The sequence below is a fragment of the Candoia aspera genome, chromosome 1 (assembly GCF_035149785.1).
Source record: "Candoia aspera isolate rCanAsp1 chromosome 1, rCanAsp1.hap2, whole genome shotgun sequence".
Classification (NCBI taxonomy): domain Eukaryota; kingdom Metazoa; phylum Chordata; class Lepidosauria; order Squamata; family Boidae; genus Candoia; species Candoia aspera.
In genome coordinates this window covers 342,530,882-342,552,123 of record NC_086153.1, presented here as the reverse complement: position 1 = coordinate 342,552,123, position 21,242 = coordinate 342,530,882, and the positions used below count along the sequence as shown (strand labels likewise).

Sequence of the window (21,242 nt, the reverse complement as noted above, 5' to 3'; positions counted from 1 at the left end):
TCCCCCATCTCGGTCTATGCAGCGAGTCTAGAAGAATATCATGGTTGATGGCATTCTTCCCCCACCAGCTAACAGCAGGCAAATTGCTCAGGCTCTGACCAGTTCTTAGGCAACACTCCTGCAGAGGTAAAATTGACCTGACACGTTAAGAGACCCCCATGCCTCTTTATTTTTAAGGACTATGGGGGAAATTGCCTTCTAATCTCATTGCTGTCATATGGCTTAAATAAACCAAGTGTTCCGTCCAAACACTGGCATTGTCACACACGCTTACAACACTACAGCGGATTGCCACATTGCCCCTTAGCCCTCACTCTATCGGAACCAACTGTGGCCCAGGCCAGACTCCATCTTGGGTGCAGGTGCTCCGTTTCAGGCAGGCCGAATAACCCCCGGAACCCCGACTCCCAACTCCATCTGCTCCGTGGGTCAACAACAAGAGACACCAACATGTTTTCCCCCTTCTGGTGTATGAAGAGAAACTATTGCTAAGTGGGTAGGATGTTATTCTTGCAATTATCAGAAGAACAGTAATTCTTAATCTATCACCCGTGGGATTCCGGGAAAATGTTCCCAAGATAAAACACACGAAGCTGAAGTAGCTCTGAGGTCTCCCAAGGGGCCGTGGACATGTCAGCTTAGCTTGTCTTGAAAAAAGGTCCTTCCTTGCAATCGATGAAACTTAGCTGGCCTCAACATTCCCTTGGCTGATAGATCAAACACAGGCAAGAGAAAGCACCCGTGATGTACGTGTGCTGGGAGGCCATCCAGGTGCCACACCCCGCGTCTTTCCTGCTAAAGCCCTGGTGAGAGGTGGGGGGGCACCTGCAGTTCGGGTTCTGAGCAAACATTGGTTTTGGATCCAGGAGGGGAGGCGAGAATGATGAATGGGCTGCCTCTCCTGCTGCTGCTCCTCTTCTGGCTCCTGCCTCCAACGACTCAGAAGATGACGCAAAGTGTGTGTGAGTTGAGGAACCCTTTGCAGACTCCGGAGGAGCATCACCGGCCTGGCGATCTCAGTATTGGCGGGAATCTGCCCCTGCGGACAATTTTCGATGCCATGAGAAAATTTCACCAGGAGCCATCACTCACCCCAGTTTTAGCCACGTAAGATTCAGCTGGAGGGGAAAGGGGTACAGGATCGTCTGCTCTGTTTAGGATTCAGGGACTCCTTTCAGACATTCTTCCTCAGCGACGTGCGCAACGTCCTGGTGCAGTTCAGAAGCCTTGGTGCTTTTCCCGATAAAGAGCCAAGCTCATTAAATAGGCTGGAATGTTCCTGTTTCCGAGGACCCTTCAGCAGCAAGATGATAGACGGCATAAAAAGTGAGGAAGGGGGTAGGAGTTAGAAACTGTGCTGGCCTAGTGGAGAGGTTGGCTGCTAATATTCATTCGGACAGAAGAGATCACTCAGGTAAATGAGCCATGGCCGTTTAGGTTGTGGAACTTCTGAGCCCCAGTCTGGGTTTGCTACGATTTCAATGGCAGTAATATCCACATAATATCCTTAATCCATTTTCTTTTGTCCAAAGACTCACAACAAATGGAGTCGCCACCTCAAAGTCCAGGAGAACACACACAGAGAGAGACACACACAAGGAAAGGCAAACGCCACCAGCACACACAAGCCTCCCTGTCATATTCCCAAATGCTTTCTCATTGTAGCATTACGCCCAGGAACTACCAGCTGTTTCTGGCCTTGGTACTTGCAGTAACGAAGATCAACAAGGATTTGGTTCTCCTGCCCAACGTCACACTCGGCTTCCGTATCTCTGACAACAGCCAGTCTGTGAGGAGGATCTCCTTGAACAGCCTCTCTCTGCTCTCCACACGAGGCCGAATGGTTCCAGGCTACAAATGTGACAGGAGGGACACTCTGCTCTCCGTCATTGGAGATCTCATCCCCAAATCCTCAAGGCAGATGGCCTCCATCTTCGGCATCCTCAAGGTCCCACAGGTAAGGGGGCTCCATGTGGAGCAAACACAGAAGAGAAGATCACACAGAAGCCAAAGTTGAAGCCAAAGTTATTTGGGGGCACATCGGGAGTATGTCATTTGGGGAACTCATGCCGTAGTTGAACTCATTTTTATCTTTGTGTGTGAGGATAGTTTCTTTAGGCCCCACCCCAAAGAGGTAAAAGATAACATGTTTCTGAAATACTATCCGAGATGAATTCCTTCCTAATTGATTCTTTGTAAATATAGCCACCCTTCAGTCCGGTTTCTTGTCTGAATCAGGCTGATGTTTTTTTCCCCTGGCTTCTCACGTGCCAGAGTCAGCAATCGATGTCAGTGGTGGCTCTTCTTGAGGAGGGAAGAAGCATTGCTGCTGCTCATAGTGAGTCAGCCTGACTGGTGGGGCACTAAGCTACAGGATGGTGACCCTTAAGATCAGCGTGAAATTTGACCTTGTTTTGAAAAGTTAATGTGTAAAACAAGGCTCTCCCTTTCTGCAGCTCGGTTTTGACTTCGAGTTCACTCAGGGAGACAGAATAGTTTTTCCTTCCTTTTTCCGAATTAACTCCAATGAACTTCCTCAGTATGTGGGCTTAGTCCAGCTGCTCCTGCATTTCCAGTGGAACTGGGTTGGGCTTGTGGCCCCTGAGGATGACCGTGGAGAGCATTTCATCTCCTCCCTGATGCCGATGCTCAAGCACAAGGAGATCTGCCTGGCCTTCACCGAAATGTTGATAGTTAATAATCTTCATATGTTCACATTCCTTCTTCCCAAAACTTGGTTTAAAGCTGAAGTGATTATTTTGTTTGGAGACTCCAGTAGTGTTACTACTATATACCTGGCTGTGGATCTTTATGAACGACAGGCTAAGATTTCATTTGGAAAAGTTTGGATCCTGACTTCCCACTGGGATGGTAGCTTTATAGCATCTCAAGGAACGGTGCAAACTCTAAAGCCCTTCCATGGGGCTTTGCATTTCAGGGACCACACTGGGGATGTCCCAGAATTCAGGCACTTCCTCCTGACTTTAGACCCCTTGAACCCCCAAGGAGACGTCTTTCTCCCTCCCTGGTGGGAAATGGTCTTTAGGTGCAGTTTCCTGAAATCAGGTGAAATCCCTCAAGAGGGGAAGAAACCATGTACAGGAATGGAGCGTTTGCAGAATCTGCCAGCTTGCGCGTTTGAAATGAGCATGACGGGTGAAAGTTACAGCATCTACAATGCCATTCATTCTGTGGCACACGCATTACATGCAATGCATGGATCAGGAGAGCGACCAACCCTGATGAAGCTTGGAAAGAGGATCTCCAATGTCCAGCCATGGCAGGTAATCTCTGGCTCTTTGTCCATTCTAAAGGTCTTTAGAGAGCCAGCTTCCCATGGGCGTTGCTTGATTAACTTACTGCAATTATCCCCTAAGATGATGGTCACCACAGGATGAGAAAAGCCAGGATGTCCCCTTTGTGGTGGTCAGGCAGTTGCCTCAATTCCTCAGGGTTGATTTCTTTCAGCTTCTTGCCTGTTTGAAGAAGGTCCAGCTTAATGGCAGTGCTGGAAATGTAATCTCATTTTCAGAAAATGGACTGGGATCAGCTCACTATGATCTTCTCCACCTAGGTTTCCTTCAGCATGTAGCCTGAATCCAACCAGTGAAACCACACTAAGCTTGATTCATTTGAACTTGCTTTATTTTTCTGTGGCTTAACATACTGTGCGAACACAGACCATTTGTTTAGTACCCCATTTGTGGTATGGCTCAGCTTGTGTGAAAGGCGCCTCTGTGAATCTCAGCACACGCAGCAGGGCTCCAAGACGAAGTGGCCCTCAAGTCCTCCTGCTCTGAGATTCCTCGGGCTGCTCTGCATCCAGGGCGGAACCTTGGATGTCTCTCGATTGTGGAGGGACCAAACAGGGCAGGCAGTGGCTCTGTTCAAGAGAGAAGGTCCTATGTAAGTCGGGGACCCTGCTTGGCCCCTGGCCAGACGGGGCTGCTACATTCAGCCCTTTTTGAGTATCAGTGACCGAAAGTCAGCAGGGACACGTGGAGTCTAACCGGGTTCTTGCATAAGTTACCTACTCTTTCCTAAAATATAATTTGTCATCTATAAGACCGTGGCCAAGATAAAGATTTGTCTCTAGCCAAGGATTACAACAGCCAAACTAAGCAATAACAATTGAGGTGTGGCATTAAGAGCTCTGTATGTAGGGATTATTCTATAAAACATGGAGGTGAAGAAGCCATGACCGAAACACCCAATGACAGAATCCTTTTGCAATGTTCGGGTCAATCTCTCATGCTCCGTGGTAGTTTTCTTTGATTTCATGCTGCTCCTGATCACTCAGATATCCACCAAGCTAACATCTCCAGCTGTACAGACTTGCAATTATCTCCAAAGATGATGGTCACCATAGAGTGAAAGAAGCCACGATGTCTCATTGGTGATTTTCAGACAGTTACCTGAATTCCTCAGGGTCTCATTCCTCAGGGTCTATTTCAAGGAGGTCTGGTCCACTAAAAGAGCTAGAAATGTAATCTCATTTTCAGAAAATGGACTGGGATCACCTCGATATGATCTGTCATGTGATCTTTCTGTTAACAATCACGTTGCTTAGCAACGAAGTTTCCTGGTCCCAATTAGGGTCATTAAGTGAGGACTACCTGTAGCTGCCTTACATGCAGAGTCCAAGTTCCTATCCCAGCACCAATTGGTTAGTGGGCAAAGCCACTGGTCTGAATTCCCCAGAAGCTCTTCCTGGTTGATGTTACAGGATGGCAAACCTGTTCTTCTAAAGATTTTCTGAAGATGGAAATGTGGAAATGAAGTAATGATGCATCCGTGATAGAAGCCATGATGTCTCATTTCTACTTCCTCCAGTCCCTAAGGGTTTCTTTTCTTCCAGATTCTTCCCTATTTGAAGAACGTCCGGTTCAACAACAGTGCTGGAAGTGAAGTCTCCTTCTCAGAAGATGGACTGGGATCAGCTCATTATGATCTTCTCAACTGGCTTTTCCTGCCCAATCAATCTTTCGTCCCTGTGACAGTTGGCCAAATTGATCCTGGGGCTCCCCCAGCCCAGGATTTCGCCATTAACTCTGAGGCAATCATCTGGGCCACAAAGGTGGGGTATAAGGAAATGTTCTGAGTTCAGGGAGAGAGTCATTCTCTGCTGGAGATGCAGAATGTCATTCTAGCTGAGAAAAGGTCTATCAGGTCAGAAGAGGTGACGGCCATGTGCTGAAGGACCTGCTTTGCATGGAACACATTCAGGTTTGATTTGTGGCATGTCCAGGAAGGGTTGGGATTTGGAAAAACGCCTGCTGGAAGCCAAGGGTGCAAACAGAGCAGGGAACAGTGGTTTTGATGGGCAGTTCCCATTCAGTTGGATCCTCGGGATTCTTTGTCCTAGAAAGGCTGCAGCTGAATGTCACAGAAGTCCCAGTTCCTATCTCTGGCATCCATTGGTGGGTCAGGAATGTCACTGGCCTGAATTCCCCCAAAAGCTATTCCTGCTTTATGTTGGACCATGCTGAACCAGTTCTTTTGAAGACATTCTGAAGATGGAAATGGGAATGTGGAAATGAATAAATGATGGATGTTCATCGCTTAGGCCATCTCAAGCATTCTCCTTTTCTCTCTTAGAAGGTGCCCTTTGCCAGGTGTGGCATGAAGAGGTGCCATGCGGGGGAGAGGAGAAGTGTTCCAGAGGGCGAGCAGGTTTGCTGCTACCAATGTGACCCTTGTCCAGAAGGGGCCATTTCTAATCAGACAGGTAGGGCACACCTGAGCAGCATCTTCCACTGCAGATCTTCCAGGATCAAGGAAGCCGTTCCATTGATTGAAATATGAAGTTTTGTCTGTCATTTCTGATCGATTCCAGATGCATCAAAGTGTTATTAGTTGTCAGAGAAAAGGTTTGGTACACAGACCTAAATTGTCCTGTTCCCGCAGTCGCCCTTTCTTACTCCTGAGAAAGGAGGACTGGCAGTCCTGCTCTCCTCAAACAATTTAATGCACTTGAAGGGAGTTTCAGGCCAGGAATCGGTGGGTTCCCCGCTGTCCTTTCCACCCCCACCCAGTGTCAGTTACAATGGGAGCACCAAATTCAGACCATTTTCCTCAAGGAGTGGAGTGGGGTGGGTGGGGGTTCAAGGCTCCATTATTGTTATTCACACTTTGCTGCTCTGTCAGGAATATTGATTTCTAAGGAAATTAGCAGGATTCCTGCTGACAGGTCTCTATATATTCTTGGGGTTCCGGTATAAAGTGAAATAGCCAGGTGCCCATTTGTCTCACAGCAAAAAGCAAAACATCAGATTTAAAAGCGAGTCAGAGCTCAAGAGATCCCTGTCTCTGACCGACTCATCCCCAGGCTCATCCTGAGCCAAGGATGATTTGCCTTTATCTGGGCACCATAAGATGCCCAGAGGGTCCCTCCATCAATTTCTTTCTTCATGAGCTGGCCCATGAAGAAAAGCCTGCCCATCAGATTTCACAGAGAAGGCATGCTGTGGGTACCATCAGCTAGGGATATGCATTTGATGGTCCCAGGAGAGGTGCCTTCTCTTCCATGGCCCCACCCTCTGGACTATCCTTCTCCCTGAGATTAGATCAGCTCCATCCCTTCTGATATTCCAAAAGACCACCAAGACCTGGTTATGTGATCATTCCTGGGTCTCCCAAGGAACTGGAGACTTGCTTAGATGGTTCCATTGTTGAGGGAGCCATTTTTATCATCCCTTCACTTATGGTATGTATTTTTGGCTTTTATGATATATATTAATATGGCTTTTATAATTTTATCTCTTGTTTTTATGTTGGCCATTGTATCTCATTGTTGTATGCCACCCAGAGAGACTCTTGGTGAGATGGGCAACTATATAAATTTCATTAATAAAATAAATAAATAAATAAATAAATAAGGAAAGAAACATTCATCAGTCCTGAGACGTTTGGAGCGGGAGAGGTGCCTTCCCTTCCATGGGGCCCACCCTATGGAATATCCTTCCCCTTAAATTCATTCATTTCCATCCCTTCTGATGTTCTGAAAGGCTCTCAAGGCTTAACCAGAACAGGCCTGGGGCTCCCAGGGAACCAGAGACTTGCTTAGATGGTTCCATTGTTGGGGAGCCATTTTTATCTTCCCCTCATCTTTGGTTTTTATGATATGTATTAATATGGTCTTTATATTTTTATTGCTCTTTTTATATTGGCCATTTTTTCTGTTGTACGCTGAGTCACTAAATCTGAAAAGAAACATCCATGTCACACCTGAGACACTTGGAGGGGAAGAGATTGTGTGCACTGCATATGCACCTGGAAAACTTAGACAAAGCCTCTCGATTTCAGATGCAGCTCACTGTAACCCCTGCCCAGAAGACCAGTACCCCAACAAGGGCAAAGATCACTGCATTGCCAAGAAGATCCACTTCCTTTCCTATCAAGAGACCCTGGGATGCACTTTAGCTTCTCTCACCCTTTCACTCTCTGTGATCACGGTAGCAGTCCTGGCGATTTTCCTAAAACATTGTGATACACCAATCATCAAGGCCAACAACCAAGATCTCACCTACATCCTCCTGGTCTCCCTCCTCCTCTGTTTCCTCTGCTCCTTCCTCTTCATCGGTCGACCCGGGAAGCTCACCTGTCTCTTCCGACAAAGTGCCTTTGCCATTCTCTTTTCCCTTGCGGTTTCCTCTGTGTTGGCAAAAACTGTCATGGTGGTTCTGGCCTTCATAGCCACCAAGCCAGGGATCAGGACAAGAAAACTCTTAGGAAAACCACTGACCAACTCCATTGTCTTCACCTGTCCCTTAGTCCAAGCAGTTCTTTGTGCCACCTGGCTGGTAACCTCTCCCCCGTTTCCCCACTTGGACTTCCACTCCTTGATAGGAGAGACCATCTTGGAATGTAAGGAAGGCTCAGCTTCCATGTTTTACACTGTCCTCACCTACCTGGGTTTCCTGGCCCTCCTCAGTTTCACAGTAGCCTTTCTGGCTAGGAAACTGCCCGACAGCTTTAATGAGGCCAAGTTCATTACTTTTAGCATGCTGGTCTTTTGCAGCGTTTGGATCTCCTTCCTCCCCACCTACCTGAGCACCAAAGGGAAGTCCATGGTGGCCGTGGAGATCTTCTCCATCTTGGCCTCTGGATCCGGTCTCTTGGCTTGTATCTTTTTCCCCAAATGCTACGTTATCCTACTGAGGCCTGATCTGAATTGTAGAGAAAATATAATAAGAAACAAGAATCTCTAACTAATGCAGGGATAGGCCATGTTTATATTTGTCTTTGAGGCATGTTTATAATAGCATAACATTTCTAAGAAATAAAGCAATGAAGGAGGAGTTTGTCCATTAAATAATTGCTTATCAAGTGCTGCGACTGATCACAATATACATGTTGTCACCAACAATCACCCACCCTTGTGTTTTCCATGTATTCCAGTTGTCCCCACTGAGGCACAGCACCCTGTGTGGAGATAGCGCTTGGGGTTCAAGATGTGCATACTTTTTCAATGAGGACATTTTCCCATTTTATTCCTTTTAATGGAAATGTTTAAAATGTTACTGTTTCAAAGAGTTGGGTTCAGTATCATTGTTTTTAAGGATGTATTTTGTTTCCATAGACTCCTGAGGGTTTTTAGGACTCCCTTTTACTATTCAATTTTTGAAAATGGTAGAGTTAAAATCCCCCCCAATGTCTGCTGTACTGCCTCATTGAGTTTCCTGAGAGGGATGAGTGAACAATGCCAGAAGCTGTTCATCTCTGTGGTCTTTAATAAAGCTGATTCATTTTCTTGGAGAATCCTCCAGTTGAGCGGAGGCCTTTCAGCACAGAGAGCAACCTTGAAGGACAGAGGGAAGTTTTGTTACCAAGGCAACAATCGGAGAGATGTGGCTTAAGCCCACTCCAAGAAACCAATGGGAGAAAACAATTTGGATGGGACCCTCCCCCCCCAATTCACAGGAAGAGGAGCAGAGGGGGGAGGGAAGCACACTCAGACTTGGAAGCTGCTCTAAGGAAGGGAGTCACAGATCTGGATGGCTTTGGTGTCCCCATCTGTTCTGCCCTAGAGGGCTGGCATGTGGCCCAGCAAGATGGCAGCACTTAATTGGGGGGATGTGGAGCTCACCCTCTCCGCCCAAACGCCCCGGACAGGCAGACACAGCTGTGGAAAGGCCCCTCAAATCACCAGGCCCCGAGCCAGGTAGGGCTTTACAGCTGACAACCAGCCCCGTGAATTGCACCGGGAAGCCGACTGGCAGCCCATGCAGCTTCCATAGCCACAGGGCACATGGGCACAGCAAGATGCACCTCTTTCTGCTTGTGCCGCTGCAGTTTGGACCAGCTGTAGATTCCTGACTTAGTCCTGTCTCATCCCACGGTTTCCATAACCCCTCTGAATTCCATCCAAATGCATAGAAATGACCAGGGAACAGAACCCGATTAAGCACCAGGAGAGTCTTCTCCAGAGTAGAAAGTCTTTGCAAGTGGAACAGATTTCCTCAGCAGTAGGAGGAGGACCCTCCACCACTCGAGGTCTGGAAGCAAAGACGGGATGGTTAGGACCACTCTAGTTGCAAGATCCTGTGTGGCAGTAGGAGGATTGGGTGTCAGAACTGTCAGTCAAAGAGAGGCAACACCTCCTCCTTTAAATTAAGTTAAGTTCCAGATGCAGTTAAGTTAACCAGCAACTTAACTGCATCTGGAAAACAACTGCTAGCTGGTGTAGAGGTGCTGCATGTGAATAGCAAGGCTTGCCCATCACTCCTCCTGCAGCCAGATGCTGACCACATGGAGCTTCCAAGTGGTCCTCAAGGGCAGCCCCATGGAGAGCCCATTGCAACAGTCCACCTGTGAAATGAGGGACTAGGAAGAGGGACTCTCAGTCCAGGAACAGGAGCAAGTATTGCAGATGCTGAGCTTGGCAGTGAACCATGGACCACCTCACACCTGCTACCTCCACCCATCCCACCCGATCAGGCAGAGAGGGCATGCTACGGACCCTGCCCATGAGGGATTGCCAATTGGCAGGGTCCAGGAAGAGGGCCTTCTCTGCCGTGGCACCCGCCCTCTGGAACAAGCTGCCCCCTGGGGTGAGATAGGCCCCCACTCCCCCGGCCTTTTGAAAGGGAGTAAAAACTTGGTTATGCCACCCGGCCTGGGATGGGGGGAGTAACAGCTCCTCATGGGGGTGGTTGGCCCCATGAGGGTGCCATGAAAAGACCTTTATTCCATCTTGAATTTGATGTTTTATCCTTGATATTTATATTATATTTATATGCTTTATATTGTTTTTAGTTTTTGTAAGCCATCCAGAGTTGTCGTATGTGAGATGGGTGGCAAAGAAATTTAAGAAATAAACAAATAAATAAACTGTCTTGCCTGCAAAGGCTGCCTTTCCCACTCCACAGCAATTTAATAGAGGGTAGTTTCACGGCACAATGGATGGGTTCCCTACTAGCCTCCCGACTCCTACCGTAACGTACCACTGGGAAAACCAACTACTGATTGTTCCCCTGAATGAGGAGTGTGGTGTGGTTGGGCTTCAAGCCTTAATTTTAATTTTTTATCACATGTTTCTTCTGTCAGGAATATCAATCTCCAGAAAAAATGTATCTATTTATATTTCAAATTTCATCACCACCCATCTCACTCAAACAGTGACTCTTAGCGGTTTACACTAAAACTAGAAAAAATAAATCTTAAAATACAATAAAAACAATATTAATTAAAAATATAAATATAAAATCCAAGATTGAGATGGAAAAATTCTTAATTTAAATTCATTAAATTCATGGGAGCCTCTTCAAGGTGCTAAAAAACTCCAGGATTGATTACCCCTCCTCATGCCCTGAGCAAGATGGCAGAGCCAGGTCCTCACCCCTTTCCAGAAGGCTGGGAGAGTAGGGGCCTGCCTGACTTCTGGGGAAGAGTGTTCCATAGGGCAGGAGCCACAGCAGAGCAGGCTCTCTTCCTGAGTCCTGCCAATTGACAATCTTTCATGGATGCTTCCATAACATGCCCTCTCTGCCTGAAAAGGTGGAATGGGTTGATGTAATGGGGGTAAGACGATCCCTCAGATAACCTGGACCCATGCCATCTAGGGCTTTAAAGGTGATTGCCAACACCTTGATTTGGATCTGGAGGCAAACTGGCACCCAATGCAGGTTCTGCAGCAAAGGTGTTACATGTGCAATCTTTAAGGCACCCCAAATTGCTCAGGTGACTGCATTTTGAACCAGCTGCAGCATCTGGATACTCTTCAAGGGTAGCCCCATCTAGAGAGCACTGCCGTAGTCTACTGTATACATGGCAGGCCCAGCCCAAGAACAACCAAGCATCGATCCAGTCAAACTTCAGTTCTTCATTTGCTCACACTGTATAGACAGAATCTTGCTAGACTAAAGCAGCTCTACAGAACATAAGGGGAAATCACCTGGGAAAGCCCTAGGGTGGGGCTATTCTGAATCTCTGGGTTTTCCCACAACTGCCCCTGGACTATGTTTCGTCTTATCTCTTTCCCTTTCCTGGAATGTGCTCCCTCCTTCCTGAGAACCAGCAGCACTGCCAAAACCCACCACAACACGGGAGATGACTGGGGCATGAGTGACTGACCAGAGGGCTTCCCGATCCAGGAAGGGGCACAACTGGTGCACAACACAAGTTCAGCAAAGGCCCTTCTGGCCATGACTGCCACCCGATCTTCGAAACTGATCCACCTGTCAGAGATACAGGAGATCCACCTACCTATATCTGTTAAACCCTCCCTGCAAAAAAATCTGGATGAGTGATGGGAAAAACTGATTTGAAACACAAAGCAGAGCAATGGAGCCAGAGAGCTCTCGCTGTTATTGTGCCTCTGGATCCTTCTTTCCTCCCTCCCTCCTGAAGCCAATTTCCCCATGAATCTCTTTTTGATCAGGCAGAGAGCCCCTTCCCTCTCCCACCTCCCTTCTCATTCTCTCTCTCTCTCTCTCTCTCTATACCAACTTAGCACATGCCAACAGATAATGAAGACGAACCCCAAAGAGCAGTGTTCCTGGGAAGGTTTTCCTCCATAGCAGACTCCATAGATCAATCTTAGAGCAAGGACCATTTTCAGAACTCCCTAGATTAATCTTCTTCAACAAGGATGCTTTGTCCTTTTGGGGCACCAAAATTTGCACCGTAGGTCATTCCATCACCATCTGGGAGTTGGCTACTGCAGAAAGGGAACAGTCATGTCACCCCTGAGACACCTGGTGGGAGGGAGCTTGCTCACAGCAGATACATCTGAAATGCTTAGACAAAGACTCCTGATTGCAGATGCAGCTCGCTGTGACCCCTGCCCAGAAGACCAGTACCCTCACAAGGGCAAAGATCGCTGCATGGCCAAGAAGATCCACTTCCTTTCCTATCAAGAGACCCTGGGGTGCACTCTAGCTTCTCTGACTCTTTCTCTCTCTGTGATCACTTCTGCAGTCCTGGCCATTTTCCTTAAGCATCGCGACACACCGATCGTCAAGGCCAACAACCGAGATCTCACCTACATCCTCCTGGTCTCCCTCCTGCTCTGCCTCCTCTGCTCCTTCCTCTTCGTTGGTCGACCTGGGAAGCTCAGCTGTCTCCTCTGATGAACTGCCTTTGCCACTCTCTTTTCCCTGGCAGTTTCCTCTATCTTGGCAAAAATTGTCATGGGGCCTGTTGTATAGCAGGGAGAGTCTTTGAAAGAAGGGTCACATTGCGTTGCAGTTCCAGTGGCATAGAAAATTCATCCAGAAATAATCAAGGAACATCAATGTTCTAAGCATCCTTGTGCACATGGGCTCCTGGGCTTTGCAGAATTCTCTACTAGCTTTTTCACTCAAATCTTTCTCACTGTATATTTTTAATGCAAGAGTTCAAATGATGCACAGTGTTCCCTTCATTATGATTAGATAAACCTACTTCATTAATGAATAAGATCATGTGAGGTGAATATTAAGGGGTCTTCTCCTGTCCCTGCTGTTACTCATCCTGCCAGATTATTATGAGGATGGAGGGATGGATGGGAGTAAACGGCATCGTTGGCAAACTGTTCGGTATTGGGCGGAGAGGAAGGAAGACAACCTTGTGTGATAGTCTCTTGGATGTTTCAGGTCCTTACAAGAATGCTTAGAGATACGCTGAGAGGGGCAGAGGGCCAACCCAGCAGCACCCCACGTATCAGAGCCCACCAGGCCGACCTCTCATCTCCCCCACCGTGGACTGAAACCGTCCCTGATGGAGCCGGTGCCCAGAAGGGTCTCCAATCCCCGACGCTTCTGGGTGGCCCGGTAAGACCCTGCTTGATGGCAGGAACTCCACATGGATGAGGAGGAGGGTGATTTTGCTCTCCTGGGATTATTAATAAAAGACTAGCAAGCCTTACTTCCCCTGGGTGGATGTCCAGAGATCAACCCTCCCTATACATAAAGAGGTTTGGGACCAGTCAAAACATCTTTATCCAGCACACTCTGAATAACAGAGCTGGGTCCCTTTAGAGTTGGAGCTTAGAGGAATGCTTATCCTGAAGGCTTAAAGCCCCAGTTGAGCCCTCTGAGGTCACCAGAGCACCACGTTCCCCGCAACACCCTCCGTCGGCTTGCTCGAGGAAGAAGGTCTCTTTCTCTGGCCAATGATGTGGCTGTTGGCCTTGCTTTGGACCTTGCCTGCAGCCGTCGAGATGGACCGGAGGCCAGACTGCTTGTGGAGGAGACCTTTCCAAGTGCCAGAAGACTATCACAGGCCTGGAGATCCCATTCTTGGTGGCAACCTCCCTCTCTCCATTATTGTGGTCCCGCAGCTTCCTTTACGTGAGCCTCCCCTGGACTGGGACGTCCTTTCGCTGTAAGTGTGTCCTTGACTGTCTTTTCTCTCAGGGCAACGTGGAAAGGGCAGGCTTGAAGATGGGGCAGACGTAAACCCCACCCAGCCTCTGTTGATCTACACCCTTCCTGATTAGGGGCCATTGATTCTCCTTGGTGATCCTCTAATCCCCTCCTCAAGTCCTCTGGCTCTTCCCTGGGGAAGAACAGCTTGTCACAAAAAGTCAGCCTTTTCTCCGTGTTCCTCAAGGCAGGGTACATGCTGCGGAGAAGCCAATTTTGGCTGAATTTGAGGGGCAATAATGCTAGGGTCCTCTCTCTTACGGCTGGGCTAAATTCATCTTCCCATCTCAATATTCCTTTGGCCTGTAAGACCGTGCTTCAGGGTCTCATTACATTCCACATAGAGAAGGTCTCTCTTTTGTCCCACCGAGTCTGGCTCACCACCAATCTCCTATCAGTCCTGGGTACTTCTGTGTAAGGGGAGTGAACTTCTGTGACAATCACCAGGCCAGCTCAGCTGATCTCACTCACTGCTGTAAGGAGAAACAGTTCCATGTTTCCAGGAATTAAACATGCACTTCCTAACTGGGGGCCATCCAGATGTATCAATTTAACCACTGCAAGCCAGCAAAAGTCAAGCTGGCCAAGCACTCAATTTAATTCACTGCAATTCACTGAAATCTAATTGATTGGATTTATAAATCAACCCAATTCAAAATGACTCTGATGGTACGATAGGTGAAGGATGCCAGATTGGGAAATTTGCTTGAGAATGTAAAGCAGGACTTGTCAGTGTGCAAAGGCTGGATCTGATTAATAGTGTCATGATCAAGCGATTGACAAGAACACTGTTTTCTGACAGCAGTAAGATAAATCAACTAATTTGTATTTATCTGTTTTATGATTAACTCTGAGAATTTTGGTAATGCTTTCTTAACCAAATAAAATTCTTCCTCCTGCTCCTGTCTAATTTTTCTCCTCAAACCCTTGCAACGAAGACCTAATCCCAAGAACTACCAGCACATCCTGGCCTTGGCATTTGCCGTCCAGGAGGTCAACAAGGATCCACGGCTCCTCCCCAACATCACGCTGGGCTTCCGCATCTACGAAGAGAACCAGTATGCCAGCATGGCCCCAGACGTCGGCCTGTCTCTGCTCTCCAGCCGGGGAAAACCGTTTCCCAACTATCAGTGTGACGCACGGGAGAACCTGCTCTCTGTCCTTGGGGGTCTCAACTCCAGGATCTCCTACCAGATGGCAGCCATCTTTGGCAATTTCAAGATTCCTCAGGTACTTGGGCACATAACCGGATGAAAGGGGGAATGCAGACGTAATGTTGTAAGTTCTGCCCTTTACTGCCAACATGCCCCAGAGCCAATTCTGTGACCGGGAGGGAACACATCATGGAGGTGCCACGATGGGGGCTCTAGGATGGGACGCCGTGCAGGGCTGGGTGGTTGGAGGTCAGTCACAGAAATTGCGGGTTCTTTTTGTCTCACTTCGTTCTTCCCCTCTCCTCCATCCCTACCCTCCCTTCAGCTAGGTTACCGCTTCGCTGACCCGGTTTTGAGCGATAAGAGCCGGTTCCCCACCTTCTACCAGATCGATCCTCAGTATCAGCTACAGAATGCAGCAATTGTCCAGCTGCTTCTATATTTCCAATGGAACTGGATTGGGATTGTTGTGCAGAAATCGGAGAGTGGTGAAAATTTCATCCAGATTTTGAAAGTCAGTCTTGCCCAGAATGACATTTGCATACATTTTGTGAAGCAGATCTTGCCCCGAATCACAATGTTCAGTGAATTGCAAGAGAATCAGATAGATGTGCTTTGGACAATTATGAGCAGTGATGCTCAGGTTGTGATTGTCTCGGGGGACTCAAATACGCTGCAAAGCCTGATAGCATCCCTCTCCTTTTATGAAGAGGAGAACCACACTCCTTCTGGAAAGGTTTGGATCCTGACTACGCGGTGGGAATTTTCCGCTGTTGGCTATCACTACGAGTGGTGGAAACTGAAGTCCCTCCAAGGAGCTTTGTCCTTCACAGTCCACACAAAGCTGGTGCCAGGATTCAGGAATTATCTCTGGGCTCTGAATCCACACGGGCCACGTGGAGACGTCTTTCTCCCCCGCTGGTGGGAAGTCGCATTTGACTGTGAGGTTGTGAAGGCAGGTCTGGCCTCAGCTGAGGGCAGAAGGATTTGCACAGGGGAGGAGAACCTGGACAACCTACCGGCCTCCGTCTTTGATGAGAAGATGACCGGTTTCAGCCACAGCATCTACAACGCTGTCTATTCTGTTGCACACGCATTACATGCTGCGGATACGTGGGAATCACAACAGGGATTGAAGAGGGACAGAAAGAAGCCACACCTACTCTGGAGGAAGCCCCGGCAGGTATCCCTCACCCTCAGATCTTCCTTTCTGGACAAGGAATTCTTCTTCCTCTTGGGATACATTCACTTTATGCTGTTTTAGTATTCAGAACCCCGTCCCTGTGATCTCGACTGCCTTGCCTTTCCCCTAACAATTTTTTTTCCCCTTTATTTAAATCTGATACCCACCTTGAGATTTACAGAATTTTCTCTGCTTGTCAACACGAGTTTCATAAGAGAAATCCAAATTGTCCAAAGCACATCTATTTGATCCCCTTGAAATTCACTGAACATTGAGATTTGGGGCAAGATCTGTTTCACTAGTAAACAAGTCTGAGCAATAAGGTACGTAATGAGAACATGAAATAAAGCCATCATTTGAATGTGGGAGAAAAGTCATCTGTCCTAATAGGGTCCCCAACTCTACTGCTCTGGGTTGTGGTTCTAGAGATGGAAGCCCCCTCCCCTAATTTCAGCTGCCCGTCTTCTGGGGAAGCTGAACTGGGACATTTCCGATATTTGGCAGGTTCGTCTCTTGCCACTGGGAGAACAAATCATGTTCATCCACAAACTATTGTTAGTCAATAAGATTTCATGGGATGGTGAGTATTTAAGGCAAAACTAGAATTTGTTGCACTTTTAGATGTATCGCTTTCCAAAATGGTGGAGCTTCTTGGTATTGCCACCAGAAATGTGGAAGCGTTCCCGCTTCTTTATTCCATTTCCATTTTAGCCATCATAGCTGAACAGAGTCTTATACTGTTTTTCTCTAACGATGCCGGTTGCTGTAGACTTGATTGAGTTTTCCAGTGAAATTCCCATTGCTGTATTTCGATAGTTCAATCCACGTTAACTTTGCAATCTTTACCTTGGTCAGGTTCTCAGTATTTTTTTTTTATAAATTTGGGTCCTAATAAATATCTAAACGGTTCCACTGCAACCTTTTGATTCTTTTGAGGCTCACACATATCATCCATGTTTCTGCATGTTTGCACGCAGTATAACACTCGCCTGTAAATATTGAAATCCATTAAGCACTTTGCTCCATGTTCAAGTCCCTTTTCCACCCTGGTTTATTTACCACCAAATCCTAAAATCTTTAAGAACTGCAAAGCTTCCATTGATGAAAACCTATTCTAAGATTTTCTTCCAAAAAAACAGTATTGGATACTGTAGCCAACAGAGACCATCAAAAAGCAGTGAAGCTACCTCTCAAATAAACCTATTTATATCACTATTAAATGGTTGGTTGTGCATCAACAAATCTCACAGGTATACATTGAAATAAGAAATTAATTTCTTGAAGTATTATTTAAAGGTTCATCAGAAGTTGCAAATTTGCTCCGTATTATTTAGTTCAATCAATCACTTTTTTAACTGAGTCTCTAGGCTGACTAAGCAAAAAGATGATATTTAAACAATCACTGAACTGTTTCATCAGCCTACAATTTAAACTGGTTCCCCAGCAGCCATTTTTAAACCCACATTTTTACCTCATGGCAAACTGCATCTGCCAATGGTTCTAATGCCTCACTTAATCATAAATGAGAAAGGGGACAGCTCCGTCCCACCCCTTTTCTTTCATGCCACATTGCTCAGAGTCAAAGCCACTTAACCGTATTTTTGGCTTCTTTTCTGATGAGAAATAAGGTTCACCATTCACCTTCTGGGTGGGTATTGGCATTTCTGGAGGAAATTTCTGCTGAGCCCTGCCACCCTGCTTTTGGCTGCTTCTGGGTCTGAATTCCAGCCTGATTTTCCTGCCCCATCACTTGCTCCCTCAACACTGCACTGAGTCACCTCTCTTCTGGCAGTTCCCCATCTCTCATCGGCTGCCTGCTGTTCTCCTTCTGCCCCAGACACGAATGTGACCTCCCCCAGGTGCTAAAGTAGCAGGACCCTCCGGTTATTGTTGCAGCACAGGATGGTCCAGCTGCTCCCACGGCCTTCAAGTTCATGGGGGTAGGGGGAGAAAACAAGACGGACCCACAGTGACTGCTGCAAGGGTCCTTCTTGTTTTCTCCCCCCCCCCGAACTTGAAGGCCATGGGGACAGCTGGACCCTCTGACGCAATAAGGCCATTCCACCAGTCAAAAGCCTTCTCAGCATCGAAAAGATCAGAGGTGCTTTCTTACCTCTAGAATGGTTAGAACTGATACCATCCACTGCCCTTGGTGCTCTTTCCTTTCCCTTCTGGGAACACATTTGGACTGATCTCAGTGAATCAGATCTGCTTTTCTCTCACCTAATCTCTTGGCTATGATTTCCTAAAAATCCACTGTCAACAATGCGATGGGACCTTCTGTAGCAGTGAAGGATTTGAGCTCCACCTGCCAAGATTGCAGCAACATGCAACATTGACGTATCTCATTCATTACTTGGGTTGACAGCTTAACCAGTAAGATTTTGCAGAGAAGTTGCCTGGCACAGGAGTTTTATTAAGCTGAGTGTCAGGGTCAGCCTCGCTCCGAATAAGACACGGACTCACTTAATAGGGATTAAGGATTTCCGGTTTATTGAAACGGTTCTGACAGAAAGAAAAATGGGAACGGGGGTGTGGTGGTGAGGTGCCCTGTATATACCCTCTTGCGGGGTCCCGTGCTCCTCCACCCTTCATTGTCCCCAATCCGCCTTGATGGGTTTCTTGATGGCTGTTTGGGCGTTTCCCCAGTGGCTGTTCTTGTCCTCTTGGGTCGGGTGTGTCCTCCAGGGCACCAGGTGCGGCTTATCGCTGCTTATCTGAAGTCCTTCTATTCAGCTGCATATGATTCCATGGGTGTAGGTGCTTTGGGTGCTTGGTTTAAGCGCTGATTTAATTATCTCCTTCCTCTCTCTCTTAATGATCATGATCCACGTTGTGAGGCTCTTTGTGCCTTGCAACGGGGTCAAGACACTGAGTTTTCCGGAGCGCCTCTTTTTCCCTTGCAGTGATTTGTAGCTCCAGTGCTTGAAGCTGAATTTGTAGCAGCTCCAGAAATGGAACTTTGCCTCAGTTTACAGCTCAGTTATGACTCTGGTATAACAACATATCATATTTTAGAAACTGAATGAAATCGCATTTCAGTAGAGGGATATTTCTCGCCCTTCAAACTCCCATTTATGGGGAATTATTTTTTCTTAATGCGAAATATGTCTGCCCATTTATTCATCAAATATTCTTTTCTCCATCAAATAACAGCACACTTGGTATTGCAGTTCTGCAGCAGTGTATAACAAACTAAAAGTATAAACATATTGCATGTAAAAAGCCTATTGCGTAAATGCTGGGTTGTTCAACTTTAAAAATGGACAACCTCATCTCTGTCTCATCCCAGTTATTCAGAAAAACATTGATTCCACATTTTGCAATTTAAAATCTCTTTATATCGACTCTTCTCATTTTGATGGACTTTCTGATTGTTTGCTTGCTTGCTTGCTTCTTTTGCCATTTCCGATCCACACCTTCTCAAGAAACATCTGCTTTAATAACACCGCTGGGGATGAAGTCTCCTTTTCAGAAACTGGGATGAAATATGCAGGATTTGATATTCTGAACTGGGCCGTCTTTGCAAATGAGACAATCGCTCGACAGAAAGTTGGATGGGTTGATCTGGAGGCTCCTTCGGCTGCAGGTTTCAGCATCGACCCTGATGCCATTGTGTGGGCAAACCAGGTGGGGACCAGAAGCTGCTTCCAGGGTTAAGGAAAACTGAGAGGAGGGAACAGGCTGTTGCGCTGCAAACTCCCATCAGAATGAAGAGGAAGGGGCAAACTGGGCTCATTTTATACAGAGCCTGTAACCAAGCTGAATGTTGCTAATCTTTTCCTTTCCAAGCTATCCTCTCTCGTTTCAGACAAAGCCTTTCTCCCGGTGTGTGAAGCGCTGCCTTCCAGGACAAGCCAGGGAGGTTGTGGAAGAGAATCCCGTTTGTTGCTATGGATGTATTTCTTGCCCAGAAGGGACAATTTCTAATCAAACAGGCAAGTTGCTCAAGAAGATCCTCAAACAGGAATGAGGGATCTGGCATGGCTGCAGGGGGAGGAGTGAAAGAGAGCAGGGTGTAGCAAACCTGTTGAGCAAATAAACATGATGAAAATAATTCAGAACATTAAAGAGTGGCCCCCTGGAGGCAGCAGTTTTAAGCAACTGGCAGCAGTTCTTCAGAATTGTGGTGGTGGCTTCTCCAGTCTTCTAGGACAGTGGGAAAGACTAGCCTTAGCCCATCTTCCTAGTGCAGCCCTGTGTTTATGACAATTTTGCAGCTATAAAAACAAAGGAAGATGAGGATGGTTCTCCCCTGGCAGAGATCATGTTCTTCCTGAATGAACAAATCAATGAATGAATGAACCAATGGGCAATCACATGCAACCCCTGCAGTCAAAGGATCTTAGCCCTGCCAGTCAGAAGGATTGTGTTGCTCTTCTTCATTTTCTGCTTGCCAGGTTCATCTGCTGAGAAAAAACAAACATGACCACCATGTTTTATGCTGTTCTGTGCTACATGGGCCTCCTGAGTCTCGTCAGCTTTATGGTGGCCTTTCTGGCTAGGAAACTGCCTGACAGCTTTAACGATGCCAAGTTCATCACTTTTAGCATGCTGGTCTTTTGCAGCGTTTGTATCTCCTTCCTCCCAATGTACGTGAGCACCAAAGGGAAGTCCATGGTGGCCGTGGAGGTCTTCTCCATCTTGACCTCTGCGGCCGGTCTCCTGGGTTGCATCTTTCTCCCCAAATGGTACGTTATAGTACTGAGGCCAGATCTGAACAGCAGAAGTCACCTGATGAGGAAAATTAAGTAGGAAATGTAACAAGTAATCAGTCAACTTACGCTGCTTAGTTTCTCTAAGCAATGACCCTGGTAGAATTTTGGACATAATCAAAAAATTTTGGGACCTGCTGTAACCAAAAAACTGACCCAAGAGCTACAGCTGAAGGGTGACTTTTTGTCCTCTAAACATACACAGAGTTTCCCATGCAGCACCCATCTGAAGGTGTGCCTGTCATTTATGCCATAGCAACGTTAAGTGATTTAGTCACAATTATACAGAATAATACAGACCTTTCCACCCCAAGCATGTCCAAACAAAACACGCACATACTAG

The 21,242-nt window shown here is 47.0% G+C and overlaps 1 protein-coding gene across 1 annotated transcript; it reads left to right on the top strand.

Moving 5' to 3' along the window:
* Positions 1–880: 880 nt before the first annotated feature.
* LOC134487635 (vomeronasal type-2 receptor 26-like) lies at positions 881–8,246 on the top strand. Its single transcript, XM_063289558.1, has 6 exons — positions 881–1,107; positions 1,666–1,957; positions 2,457–3,284; positions 4,859–5,077; positions 5,599–5,728; positions 7,306–8,246. The coding sequence occupies exons 1-6, from the start codon at positions 881–883 to the stop codon at positions 8,208–8,210; spliced, it is 2,601 nt and encodes an 866-aa protein (XP_063145628.1). The 3' UTR covers positions 8,211–8,246.
* Positions 8,247–21,242: the final 12,996 nt, after the last annotated feature.